General features: G+C 38.5%; 1 protein-coding gene across 5 annotated transcripts in view; it reads left to right on the forward strand.

Annotated features, from left to right (window-relative positions):
* HOOK3 (hook microtubule tethering protein 3) overlaps positions 1-14,293 on the forward strand; it is a 74,309-nt gene that overhangs the window by 23,887 nt on the left and 36,129 nt on the right. For 3 of the 5 annotated variants that reach the window (XM_044443901.1, XM_044443902.1, XM_044443904.1), the window contains 5 exons: positions 904-976; positions 5,243-5,293; positions 7,381-7,513; positions 9,415-9,482; positions 13,378-13,440. In XM_044443901.1, coding sequence (XP_044299836.1) covers positions 904-976; positions 5,243-5,293; positions 7,381-7,513; positions 9,415-9,482; positions 13,378-13,440 — 388 coding nt within the window. The remainder of the gene's footprint in view (positions 1-903; positions 977-5,242; positions 5,294-7,380; positions 7,514-9,414; positions 9,483-13,377; positions 13,441-14,293) is intronic. The other 2 variants (XM_044443903.1, XM_044443905.1) reach the window with 1 other exon arrangement.

Consider the following 14,293-nt stretch of genomic DNA (forward strand, 5'->3'; position numbering starts at 1 on the left):
CTCCCCTGAAGATTCAGACATGTGCTTTGGGCACACTCCTATACTCAGCCCTGAACCTGATGCCCAGTGGCCAGGAGTGCATTTGGGCAGCTCAGACTAGTGTGCCAACTGTTCCAATTCCTAGAGGTGTCTGTCCTGATCTCAGCCACACATCCTTCATTTACATCTAGTTTGGACCATGTGACATTCTTGAAGCTTCAGTTGGTCCACCATACTATAGCCAGGCTGTTGGCCAGAGCTGGTCACAAGGAGCATGTGACTTCCTTCTTGCAACAGTCTTGCTGGCTATTGGTTTGTTTCCAGGCTCCATTCCAAATGCCTCTTATGACTTACAAAGTTCTATGCAACTTGAGGCCAGGCCACCAGAAAGACTGCTTTCTCCCATTTGAACTTCTCTGGTTGGGAAAGGCCTTGTTTTCAGTGTTGCTACCTTCAGAGTTGCATTTCAAGGCCACATGAATAAGGGCCTTTTAGGGGCTGCTCTAAGTCTGTGGAGCTCCCTGCAGATCAGGCTGGGCTGGCTCCCTCTCTGCTGTCTTTCTGCCAGCGGCAAAGATGTTTTCACTCAAAGAGGCTTTCGATGTGTAAGCTTGAGAGGGGGATGTTGTTTTTATCCTGTTCTTGTGCTTCTCAGCTATCTGTTTTATTGCTGTTTTACTCATTCTTTCTTTTTTTAATCTTTATTTTCTATCAGTGCAAGCCATCTTTGGTTCCATTTTCTTGGTAGACAGATGGGTTGCAAAACAAATCAATTAATAATAAATATGTATTCCAGTTAAGCAAATATGAACATAATGCAGAATTATATTCTTTAGTTAGTCACTTTAAGTAAGAATCTTTTATGGAGATGTTTTTCATTTAGCTAAATATGATTTTTAAAAACCTCTGCTTTTGTTTTTTCAGAGATCCAACATACTTTGATGAAAATTGGCTAAACAGAATCAAAACAGAAGTAGGAGACAATTGGAGACTGAAGGTATTTTCATTGCTTAACTGTATTATTTGTTTTTAGTCACAAAGTATTGCAATTATATGTGCACTGGATTTTAGTTTCCCTTCCGAAAGGCTCAGATTACATTATAGAATGACAAATAATAAATGTCAGCTAAAGATCAATCTATATTAAAAGTATAATTAATTCTTAATCTTCCTGTGTTTTGAGAGCCTTTCCCCACTTAATGTGTGTCACTCAATATCCCATATATTCTCTATCAGTAATTGATGTTTTCTGTGGTATTTCAACCCAGATCCACTCCCAGTGTGCTTTTGTTAATCTGGGGGTTTTATTAGGCTGGTATTGGGGTCAGTTAGACCTCACTTAAAGTGAAAATTAGATTCTGCACATTCACTGTATTGGAAGAAGAGTCCCCATGACTTCAAACTGATGGAAATATAATTACTGTTTTATGTTGGAGTCATTGTCAAGTATGCCTTATGTCTTAACTAAACTAAGGTCTGTTTGACTCTCATATCATGTAAGCCCTGCCCCTCAAAAACAGGCCTAAAGAGAATCTCTTTTCTTTCCATAATGAAGCAGATGCTTTAAGCAGCTCCTCCAGAGCATTGGACTAGGTGGTACCATCTATTTTCTTCTGTACATCCAGTCTTTCTCTTGCCATCATTGTGAATGGTTGCAAGTTCCAGGGTCTAGTTTGCTTTACCTAAATTAAATTGGTTGAGGCTAGAGTTGACTTTGTTTGGAAATCAGACTGAAGATAGATGTTATATAGTCAGATCTTGCTATGCTCTGTTCCTTTCTCACCTACAGTTCTTGACATTAAGGTCAAGTAGAGCCAATTTTTCTTTGTAAAAATGCATTGTCTTTTCCTGTAGGTCCTGGTTTATGGCAACAATAGGACCCAGTTGGGACTTTTAAAATATTTATAGCAGATAGGAGAAACACAGTGTTAGGCTATTTCTTTTGTGTTAGTTATCAGTGCATTACCTTTCAGTGATCGGTAACCCTGCAGAGTTGCAACATTTATTCTTCCCTTTCTTTTTTGGATCAGCTATTTCTGTTCTATGTTAGTGAAGCAGTGTGTTAAAATCTTGGCGTATGGATTTGAGAAGCATTATTGTACTTTTATTTTATCAGTCAGCATGTGAATTACCAGTAGTAGAAGTCAGTGAAATATAATTACCCATAATTTTGGAATGAAAACTTCTTTTCAAGCAGCATGGTTACACTACACTAGGGATCGACAAATGAAGGCCTGAAGTCCACATTTCTTCTCTTTCCATATACACACATGCACGTACTCTGAAGTTGTTCCCAAGTGGCAACCTAGAGGAGAGATTTTGGATGGAAGAAGCGGCAGTTTTGGACTCATGACTTGTAGTCTGCTCCAGTGGGTAGAGATGGCTTTCCCCCTGCTTGTAAAACTAGATGCTGACCCGGATTGACCATCATAGGCAAAACTATTGAACTAATCCTCTTTATGTTTGCACCACAGTTTTTGCAGAAGGCAAAGGTCAAAATTGCTTTTCATTGGAGTTCTTTTCAGCCTAACCTGCTGATCTGGAGGTAAAATGGGAGCTTCTGTCTTGAGTCCCAGAATCCTCTTGGCTACTTAAAATCAAGCAATGGAAGGAACTGCTATACTTTATGTTCTTTTAAAATCTTTGTTGATTTTAAAGTCCCAAAAGCTTTTGCTGAATCTTTGCTTAATCATGTCTTGGTAGTATTGTTATGGTAGAGAAATATACTATAAATTACTTTTGCTTTTGTTTTTCATTTTGTAAAATCTGACCTTCTGGTGATTCAGGGCTGATCTACACAGTACTTGTTTACCTACAATAAATACTTCTGTCCTTTAAGACAAAATGCAACTTGATAGGAAAATGGCACTGATAATGGAAATACAGTTTTCTGGCCATCTCCAAATATCACAAATAGATGCTTGCATTTTTTAAACGTCTGAGAGAAGATAAAAACATTCTCCCATATTTGGGGGAATAAAAATAGGAAAATTTACTGGAAGATCAAAAATAATTGTAAGCACTTTGGTCCTCAAAAATATATCTAAATTACATGCCACTGGGACCCATAACCAGTGCTTCTATAATGATGTCAGAATTGAGGTAATTTGACCGGTTCTTCCTCTACTGCATCACCAGCTATTCAACTTGTGGACAAAGTTCTTATGATTGCTAAACAATGGTTTTCACTTGCCAGAGAATTCACAGCTTTATTAAAATTAAATTTATTATCAGCTGGATACTCAATAGACTTAAGGAAGCTGTCAAGTCAGTGGGTCACCCTGGAGTGTCTGCCTTGCATTTGCTTCAGTGGGCTGTGTCAGCAGGATTGATTCCCAGTTTTTGTGTTGCATTATTTCCTATGTATGCATTTGCTTTCTTATCCCTTTCAAGGCATTACTTGTTGATTTTCCCCCCTTCTGGTAGCACAGAATAAAAACTAAGATGCTTCACTGCAGCCAGAAAGTATTTAGGATTTAAACCTTGAAATAATACCTAATATTTTAAAATTTGTGATATGGCTGGAGGTAATGTGGACAAATGAATGGCATGCCCCCACAAAGAGAAGGAACAGGCAAATTCTATCCAGACGACCGTGTCAACCATTTGAACACTAAATGCATAGCTCTTATTTGATGGCATGGCTGAATTGGATTTTTGTTATGGTTTTCTAGTGCTGAAGACACTATGTTTGTACCATTTTTCATCTCATGTTCATCTTAGAAATATTTTTGCAGGAATCCACTGCTTGGTCATGCACAGTGCTTGCTCTATTCAGATGGTAGATATTACAGCATGCATCTTCAACCAAAAAACAGCCCTCTTATGACCTAGTCAGTCAGTTGTTTAATTTTCTTCAAGTTAATGCTTGTTTAAGTGCTGGGGCATGCTCGGAGTTGCTGATGCTTCTTCTATCTAAACAGGCATAGGACTAAGCCTTTAGTAAATCATGTACTCAATCCCATTGTGCCTCTTAGATTCTGTTTGATGATTCTGTGAGTTTGGTAATGGATCTTTACATCTTTTGTTTACATTTGAATGCTTTTATATATTAAAAAAAAAAGGTTCAGCTTCAAGTTCTGCACTTATTCAGACAACATATATTACCATTTGCAATATTTTTTTCTCCTTTCATGGGTCCTAAATTCCAAGATTTATCCTTTAAAATTTTTCAAAAAAGAGCAAACTGAAGTCCTTTTTATATTAGGTAATGTTAAAACATGGAAGTAGAGAGGAATGGAATGTTTGCATCTTTCAAGTTACCAGAACAACAAAACAGGATTTATTTATTTATTTATTTATTTAAAACATTTCTATGCCACCCCGATCGCAACAAAGCCTCGGAGCGGCTCACAAAGAATACATAAATACATACATACATAATGATAATATAACTATTAAAAAAATCGTTAAAAAACCCCCGGTGCATTCTCGGCTAAAAATTTTAAAATCCTAATTAATTCAATAATTTAACAATTAAAATAAATTTTAAATAAAAAGGTCTTAGCCTGACACCAAAAAACAAATAACGACAGCACCAGGCGGACCTCTCTGGGGAGCGCATTCCATAGATGGGGTGCCACCACAGAGAAAGCCCTCCTCCGGGTACTCACCCTCCTAATATTCACAGAGGGTTCCTGGAAAAGGGCATCTGTTGCTGATCTCAAGGGGCAAGAGGGCATATATGGAATTACTTTTTGAGATAGTCCAAAGAATTTTTACAACATTAAATAAAAATAGGAATAGAATTTATAGTACTTTCAGCTATATCAATTGATGTTCCTGCGCACAAGACAGTGCTACTGCCTGCCCTGCCCACTTCTGCTGTGTCAAGAGTTGCTTTTCATGTTAGGCTGATATGGAGGAGCAGATACTGCTAAGAAAAAGCTCAGGAATCTTACTGGTGTGCATAAAGTTCACACCATGGGACAAAATAAATTTAAAACTCTGGTGTGAAAAAAGGAAGCGTCATTATGTACAATGAAGCACATGAGAGTAGAGGTCCAACTCCCAAACCCACTGGTGTAAGTAATTTCTTCTCTGTTGATTTTTCTGTGTTCCCATGACCATAGAGGAGGCAGAATCTGGAAATCAGTAAAAAAAAAAAAATAGTAGAATCATGATTTTGTGATTTTAATGGTTTTGCAAAAAAAGGCTTCTGGCTATAAGTAAGAATCCTTGTAGATTTCAGTGTGTGATTCTGCTTCTGTGTATCTTTCTATGGTAGCTTCTGTATATATATGTATTTCTTCCCTTCTAAAAGGTGAGCAATCTGAAGAAAATTTTGAAAGGAATTTTGGATTACAATCATGAGGTAAGTAGGCTTTTGCTTTGTGAAGTAAACCGATGTGATCTGGGTTTTTTGTTTTTTTACTGTATTAGGTTGCAGTCCTGTGGCTGCTAGCATGGCTGTAGGATTATTTGGAGTCCCCGCTTCAATCTCCAAAACTGGCTCCAAGGCTGGAGTTAGAATTCTGAACAGAGCATCTCCCTCTGGCCTTGCAGCCAGTGTGAAAAGAACCATGCCAACTGTAACACCAATGTCATAGGAATGACCTCAGACAGACTTTCGGGGGTAGCAGTTGGACAAAACGGGCTCCTCCAGCATCTGTAATATCCTGGGAAAAACAGGCTTGTACTTCTCACACTCTGGCACATCTAAATGTTTTGCAGGGTGGAAGAAGATGGAGGCAGACAGTGTCTCCATGTTCTTTTTGCCCTTCATAAAGGTAAAGGTTTCCCCTTGACATTAAGTCCAGTCATGCCTGACTGTAGGGGCAGTGCTCATCTCCGTTTCCTAGCTGAGGGAGCCAGCATTTGTCCGCAGACAGTCTCCGTGGTCATGTGGCTGGCATGACTAAACACCAAAGTGCACGGAACACTGTTACCTGCCCACCGAAGTGGTACCTTTTTATCTGCTTGCATTTGCATGCTTTCGAACTGCAAGGTTGGCAGGAGCTGGGATGGAGCAACAGGAACTCACTCCATTGTGCACATTCGAACTGGCAACCTTTTGATCAACCAGCCCAGCAGCACAGTGGTTTAAACCACTGCGCCACCTGCAGTCCCTTTGCCCTTCATAGGATGCCTTTAATCCTTTGACTTTGGAGAGTTACAGGCAGCCTTACTGGAATGCACTGCCTGCAGGGTAACTTGTAAATAAGGATTTGCTACAGGTAAAAGTCCAGTTGTTAATTGTAGGCATGTTGTGAGTTGTTCATAAACCCCTGACAAGCCTTCTTAGCAGGCTTGCCTATTTAAAGCAATAATCAATTGCTCATCACACAGTTTATTTATCAGACCAATTTAGATTGCGAGCCTCTTTATATTAAATGTATGACATTAGACCGTTTGCTTTGAGGATGACTGTGTAACATAACCCAGAAAAATGAGTTGAATCTTATATGAATGTACCTTATTTTGAATGCTGAAAGCCTGTCTATCAATACATTTTCTATGCCCCCCGCAAGTAAATTCTGAAGGTTAAAAATAACTATCGTTGACAGCTTTGGAATATGGAAAAGTGCTGAAAGCAATTCTAATGATTTTCATTGGAGAGCCTTTCATTTTCCAAAAAGCTTACATTAAAAAACCCCAAGGTGCAACAAATGGTCTCTAGAATATTCTGGTGAAGGGACTCAGCAAAATATGTTTTCTTTATTATCAGTTCTGAGAAAAAAAGTATTATTCACACAAAATGTTGATTGATCTGAGCATGCTTCATTTTGTCAGTTGTAGCTTCTTTATTTTGAAAGAAGCTGGGTTATGTGACAATTATTTTGCTATTGACCTTTCAGAAGGCTGGGTGTAAACTGCTGTTTTAAATGCAAATGCTAGCAGAAAGGTGAGATATATAATGAATGCATTTCATTCAGATTTTCTGTGGAAGGTTTTGACCATGACCGAGTCCAGTTCATGTCAAACAGCTACTCGCCTCTAAGGTGGAAATACACAGAAATCAAGACTCAGTCAATCAATTTACTGGACAATGAACATGGCAGCATGGCCATGGTTATACAATGGTATTAGCGTTGTGAGTAGAAGCTGACTTCTGCATGCAGATCTGACATTGTTAACTAGCTGAGGGAGGCTGTACTAGATGTCTGAAGGCAAGACATTTATGAGGGCATGATTTGTAGCCGAGGTGTGTGTAGGAGAAAGCTTAATGGCTTTTTCCAGTTGCTTGAGGAGTAGGTCACAGAGTAAATTCACGGGAAAGGGAAGGGTTTTCCCATTTCTTCCTTCTGTTTCTCCAGTGGAGATAACACCATTGCTACTTTTGGTTTGCAGTTGTTTGGTGGGGTAGGCTTGCAATGGAAGGCCTGGTTTGGAACCTCCCATGTGTTACAGATATGCTCTCCCTGTACAGTTTGCAATGTCTGCATTTTGGTTTTTGTGCAGATATTGGGGCAGCAGATCAATGACTTTATCCTTCCTGATGTCAACTTGATCGGGGAACACTCTGATGCTGCTGAGCTTGGAAGAATGCTTCAGCTTATTTTGGGCTGTGCTGTAAACTGCGAGCAAAAACAAGGTCAGTTAATCTTTAATTTAAAAGATGCATAATTCAGACCAGCACCAATGACTTCTAACTTTAGATGACCAAGACACAAATTGTTCACCTAGCATTGTTTTTCATGTGTCATTGGTTGACTATGTTGTTTGAAAAAACTACAGATGAACTGTTTATTTGTTTACTGGGCCAAGAAATGCTTAACAGTAATGGAACTCTACAGACTTCTACCAGAAATGATCAACCGTTTTGGTGTGATATGACGTTTACCATCTTGAAAGGAGTTCTGTTTATTTTAAAGACATGGAAAAATAAGGATAAATCTTGACATGAGTCCCTTGATAGTCAAAGTCGCCATCTTGAGCAGAGAAATGGGAGGGGCATGTGCAAACCTTTCACTTCCTGTCATTGTTTTACTTCCTCTTGCTTTTTCAAGTATGTATTGTGGGGGGAAGATGGGAATCTGCTTTTCTACCCCACATGTAGTTAGTCAAGCAACTGTGTGAGAAGGGAATGATTCTGAAAAGACCAGTGGAAAAACATTTGCTCCACAACTCACCTCTCATTCCCCTCTAGCCTCTGGATATAAAAACTGTTGCATACATGTATGTGTAACTTCTAATTGGGTCAAAAACCTTTGATGTGATGGAAGACTAAATTCTTTGTTACATATGTCATATTGGATGTTACTTTCTATTGTGCATGTGTGCAAATTAGGCTATTGCACACTTTGCTATATAGAAGGGGTGGCCAAGCCAAGGCATTGGGAGCTGCATGCAGTTCATGAGTTTATTTTGTGGCTCTCTGCTCACTGCTCGTGGGCACACAGTTGCCATTTGCTGCCGCCACCACCTCTGGGTGCCCACTTGCCGCTTGCTGCCTGCTGCTGTGTGTGGGTGCCAGCTTGCAGCTCTCAAATATGTGACATTTGCCATATGTGGCTCTTCCATTGAGCAAATCTGGCCACCTCTGATAGGCTATTCTATAGCAATGCTACTTATTGCCCCCTCCCTCCCTCTCTGTCCCAAAAATTCCTGAAGTACTGTGCTGTCTGCTACCCAAAGTGACCTTTAAAAAAGATGAATTGCTCACTTAGCAGTACACCTATATATTTTCCCAGAGAACTGAAGAGAGTATGATAGTCTTTGGCCATAGTGCAAAACATTCACTTTTTGCTTTCATCTATTTTCCCTTGTCAAAATGGTTTTGCAATGCCACACTTCCTTCTGCACTCTAGAAAAGCTAAAACTAATCATGGCCACCACTTCAGCTATGTAATAGGGATGTGAGAGTGCCACTGCTGCAGATCAGGTGCAGTGTGTGGTGAGTTTTCAGCTGTCTTTATAAAGTTTTTAATTTTGGGGGTGTGTTTAAAGGATGAGTGCTTATCTACACAGAGCCCTAAAAATAAGGCCAAAGTGGCACACAAACTTCTTTTCCTTTCATTTCAAGAATGTTTCCCTACCCTCCTAATCTTATGTATGAGTTAAACCTGTTAAGTTTGCTTGCAAGAAGTCTCCAGATAGGCAGTTTCAATTCCTTTACCCTTTCCTCCACACACAAATGGAAAGGGAAGTGATCACTATTGGGAGAGTGTGCATTTTAGTGAAAGCAGCTATGATTTCTTAAGACAGAATAAACGGTTTTTATCTCTTGCCGCAAAAGGAATTCTACTACTATATTTATTCATTTGCCAAGCTACAAATGCTCGATGGGGCTAGTACCATAGTTGTATTGTGGGGAAGTTGCTTTCATTGCAGCACAGAAATAAATCGCTTTGCCTAGCCTTTGCCTCATTTAACTGTTCAAAAGGAAGCATCTATGCATATGACATCCTTAATATTGCTGGAAGCATGGAGGAGTTTATCTTTGTTACTGTCATAAGTATTGAATGATTGCATGCCAAAATGCCTCTTTTACAGAATACATCCAGACCATCATGATGATGGAGGAGTCTGTTCAACATGTTGTCATGACTGCCATTCAGGAGGTAAGGAAGTGAGCAATGGTCTCCTGAAGATATACAGCAGTCCATTATAGATGTTTCTTTTAGCTTAACAGAAAAACAGTTCATAGAAAAGGCTTGAAATGTGACGCTTGAAGAAACCAGAAATGTTTTCAATTGCTACTAGGCAAAATAAAGTCTTGGAATGTTGATTAAAGATTTACTAAGATGTTCCACTTTTCTTTAAATCTAGAAGATTTGAACTTCTGGATGACACTAGGTTCCTTTCTTGTCTTTCCTTCCCCCTAGTTCCCACAATAAATTTAGAATTGCTAGTTTATTTAGCAATAGAAAATTCCATTACTGAAACATGAGTGAGGAGGCTTGCTAAGGCTAAATCCTATATATGCCTCAATGAGCACAGATGCATAGGATCATATGGTAATAATCTTTTGATTCTAGGTGTTTAAAATTGGAAGAGAGCTTCCCATCAGTTGGAACTGGATTTTAGTTGCTTGATAGTCATATGTGCAAATCTTAGCATACTAAGTAGTGAATAGCAATTGAGTAATAATATGATACCAGTTTTGCTGTTTCATTGAGATAACCAGCCTAATTTTCCAATCTAACCAAAGTGTTAAGCATTTTGAAGCCCTGTTAATTTAAGTGGGAAAGGGAAAATGTCCTTAAATCTTTATCACGAAAATTATTGGCATTGAAAAATGTTTAGCTTTGGTTTTCTGAATTCCTTTTTTTAATTAGTAACTTAATGAATTCTGGAGTAATTTCTCTGTAACTGAAAAATAGTAAAGTGGAGGGAAATAATCACAGCTCCCTGATCTTGTGTTAAATCAGCAGGGGTCCACCTGATAAGGATTTGTTGGTTTAAAGTTAGGTTGTAACAGAGTGGTATGTTAACTAAATATTTGTTAATTGGGTGGAAGTGACAAAATAAAGAAGAATTAGAAGAATAGAAGAATGGTTAGGGAGCAGTCCTATGGCCAGCCAACATTGTCTGTGGAGCTGCAGTATTATTTGGGATCCTCCAGCTTTGAGGTACTGTCACCTTGAAGTTGGGAGTCTGAAGGGTGAGCCCCTGTCCCATCTTTCCTGCAGTCAACATAGAAAGAGCCACATCAGCCACTTCCCTGAGGTTGCACCTGGGCCTCAGACTGTACACAAAGAGACCTGCTATGGGTGAGGAGTGGTGGAGGCTGCCAGCAGTACCTCAGCAGGCCTCCCTCTCCCTCTGCATCAATATTCATCTAGATGAAATGCAGAGCAATGTCCTCTTCCACCCTATGCTATATACATAAAAGGAAATTCCATACAGTAAAGAGTCTTTCTAATGTCAGTTAAAAGCTTCTTCTTGGCAAGGTTAGCTTTGTTTATTGCTTTCTGATTTAGGCTGGAGAATTAGTTAGGAATAGTCTTTTTTTGTCTTTGCCAATATCAGTTGCCCTTCCTATAGGGAAAGTTTGAATTCTTGATTTCCTTTCATAGTTTTTTTCCCTTATGTTATTTGACCAATTTAAAAATCATAAGAGGAAATAATTTAGTAAAAACATACATAAAATCAAGATGGAATTGGTAATAAACCCCCACTTCCCTTTGAGAGGAGAAACTGTTACTTAGATTTAACAAGGCTAAACATCACTGCTCTCCTAGCTCAGAATAACAGGAAATGATACAATGGGCCAGTCACATGTAATGGCAACACACTGTAGATTATTTGATGATTTGTCACAGCTGTGCACAGCTGTTTTGAATATTCAGCCTTTGGTTGGGGGTTGCTACGTGACATCCAAACAGGGACATTATAGGTTTACAACCACAATTAACCTAGCTACTAATTGTAGATTAACTGTGCAATTTTAAACTCAAGATTAACCTGTAATCTCAGGATCCATACATCACATGACAACTCCCACTTGGAGGGTGAATATTCGCAATAGCTGCAGAACCAGCCTAGCTTGCCCTGCAACAAATTGTGGGTTACCTGCAAACCTGGTCAATAGGTTAAACTTTCATAGGACATTTAAAATGTATGGGAATGCTTTGATAGGGCTTGATCTATCCACACTGGACGGGATGGCGCTGCAGATGTGCTTACTACATCACCACAATCAAGTGCAAAGGAATACAGCAATACTGTCAGAGCTGAAAAGTACCTCAAAGTCATCTAGTCCAGTGCAGAAATCTGGTATAGGTAGCCATCCTACGGAAGGGTTACAAAGAAAATAGTGGGATGCAGTGACCTAACAATGACAGTGTGGATGCGCCATAAAAACTGAATAAGGGAAATGTAACAATTACAGAGAAAAGGTACAGTGTGGAAAGATATATAGTGAGTGTTGTAAAGGTAAAATTAATTTGGCACTGAAGAGAACAGTGTCTGGTAATGACTCAGCAAGTAGCTTCACAGACTCTTTGGCTTCTGTCCACCATGAGGGCAAGCCACAGTGCTGCTTTCTTCATAATCCTTGAGATTTTTCCCCTAGGAAGGGAAAACTCTGGGACAAGTATGGATGGTGATAAAAGTAGTCTGATGTGGAATAACAAGGGTATGTCTCAAGATTGTTCTTCTCAAGTAGTTCCTCCATACTGCAGTCAGATCTATCATCCTCTGGATGAAATGCCCTAGTTTTTATGGGAAAGGACGGAAACATCCCCAATTCCAGATTCTAACCAAGTAAAGTGAACTTCAAAGGGTGCTGAAAAATCTATTTATTAAGGCACACATTTTGAAATGTTTTGAGCATGAAATGACAATTATCTGTGGTTAAAGATGTGATACTCATTCAGAAACTCATCAGGTCTAACATAATTTCTGAATTGTTTCCATGAATAACAGACAATAAATAACAAGGCATCTTTTGTGGAGGCATCTGTTATTCAAAATTGATAACCTCAGTAGTAGCAGTGCATATGGTTAAATATAATGGTCATGAAAATGTGCAAATATGCAATACTACTTGAAGAAACATATTTCCAGCTCATTGACACACCACATTCTTGCAGTAATCTCCACTTAATTTGAGATGTATATTTTCTAGTGATCTTGGTCAACAATTGAGTCTTCATATGTTGTAGAGTTTATAATAAAAACATAGGTTGTTTCCTTTCCAGCAGCTGTTCACACAATCTGATGCTTAAATATATCTGATCAAGTGATACAGTCCACATCACATTCAGTGAACTGACATTTACACACACAGTCAATTATGAGTTGTCTAAGCACTGTGCACAACTCATGTGAACAGTTGCATGATTTCCTGCTTTGTGGCTTCTTTTCCTTTCCTTTTGGAGCCAGGTCATTTTTACATGTGTGCTGTAACATCTATATGCTCATTCACTAATACACATTATAAGTTGTGTCTGCCAGAGGAAACTGACACCCTCGCTATTCCACAATCCTGGGGATAGATCTGATCTAGGATTTTTCTTCTCAAGGTCATCCTTGCTTTCAGACACAGACTGCTTAAAATCTGGAATGTGAAGAAGTGCATACAATTGCAGGTCTCATTATAAAATGTTAGCATTAATAATTAAAAACAAGCAAAACCCTGAATGTTCAATTTTGGGAACAGAAAATGTGATGGGAAATATCCAAAAATGATTCTGAGATATTAAGGGCTCAAAAGTGACATGAAGTGTGGGAAGCATGTTGGTGTAAAGTTTATGTTGTAAACACAGAGTAGGAATTCTTTTATCATTAGCAAAGAGGTGTCCTCCCCACCACTAGAAAATTATTTTTAAATGTACCTGTACTTGTGGAATCAACTAGTAAAAGTAAGTTACTTTCTTGGCTGGTTACCTCTGACTTTTATTTGTACATATGGACATGACCAAAATTTCCTCATATTTTACACTGCCCTGTTTTTTAAACGAATACAAATAAATCTTTTGCTTTTTCTAATCCAGTGTAATCTAATTGCAGTTGATGAGTAAAGAATCTCCAGTGTCTGCTGGAAATGATGCTTACGTTGATCTTGACCGTCAGGTATCTAATACCAGATGTTTCATTTTCCTTTCTTCAGTGGAGCTCACTGTACAGTTTTCGTGGCATATTGAAAATGAGCTGCCATTTGTTTGTTACATTGCCTTTTCTAGTTTGAATATGTAAGAATCTATTGAGAAACGTTAAAGTAAAGGAAAGCAAACAAATTTGAATGCAACTGGAGTGTTTTGTTAAGTCATTACTAGCTGGCAAACTCTTAAAAGGTCAGAAGTTATGTCAATGGAGACTTAACATCAGTGGACTCCCATGCATTATATTTTTGGGTAACCTTGCCAAAATGATGCACAATGATCACTGTGTATCATTTTTGTTAATTTTACATCAGGTTCCCAAGGTGATGCCACAAAGAAATTCCCTTTCTGTAGCATGCTCTCCTTCCCTGATACTAACTTGTAAGGGCCAGTAAATGACAAATGTGAAGGTGCCACTCCTGTTAAATTGGCATGAAGTAAAAAAAATTGGCATTTTCATACTGAATAAACCAAATAGTTGATTTCAGCTGCAGTGCTTTTTCTCCTTTCTGCCAGCAAAGTATCCAATTTGGATCTTTGATGAAAACTTTTAGTGCTCTTTCTTAACCTCGCAAGTGTTTCAAATATGTAACTGGCAAAATGTGTATAAATATAGTTTGGCTTGTTTTACAGAAATGTGGTTTTTTTTTTTTTGCTTAATAAACATTGATACAGAATTAAATGAAGATACATATTTATAATAGTTAATATTTCTGTACTTTAATTATGGAATAATTCTATCTCAAGATCTTACATATGATATCATAGGATACTCTAAAAGAAACCCTAGGAAGTATATGACTTCCTTCACTGAATGAAATAAG

Source organism: Varanus komodoensis, unplaced genomic scaffold, assembly GCF_004798865.1.
Source record: "Varanus komodoensis strain SLA01 unplaced genomic scaffold, ASM479886v1 scaffold43, whole genome shotgun sequence".
In the NCBI taxonomy this organism is placed as follows: domain Eukaryota; kingdom Metazoa; phylum Chordata; class Lepidosauria; order Squamata; family Varanidae; genus Varanus; species Varanus komodoensis.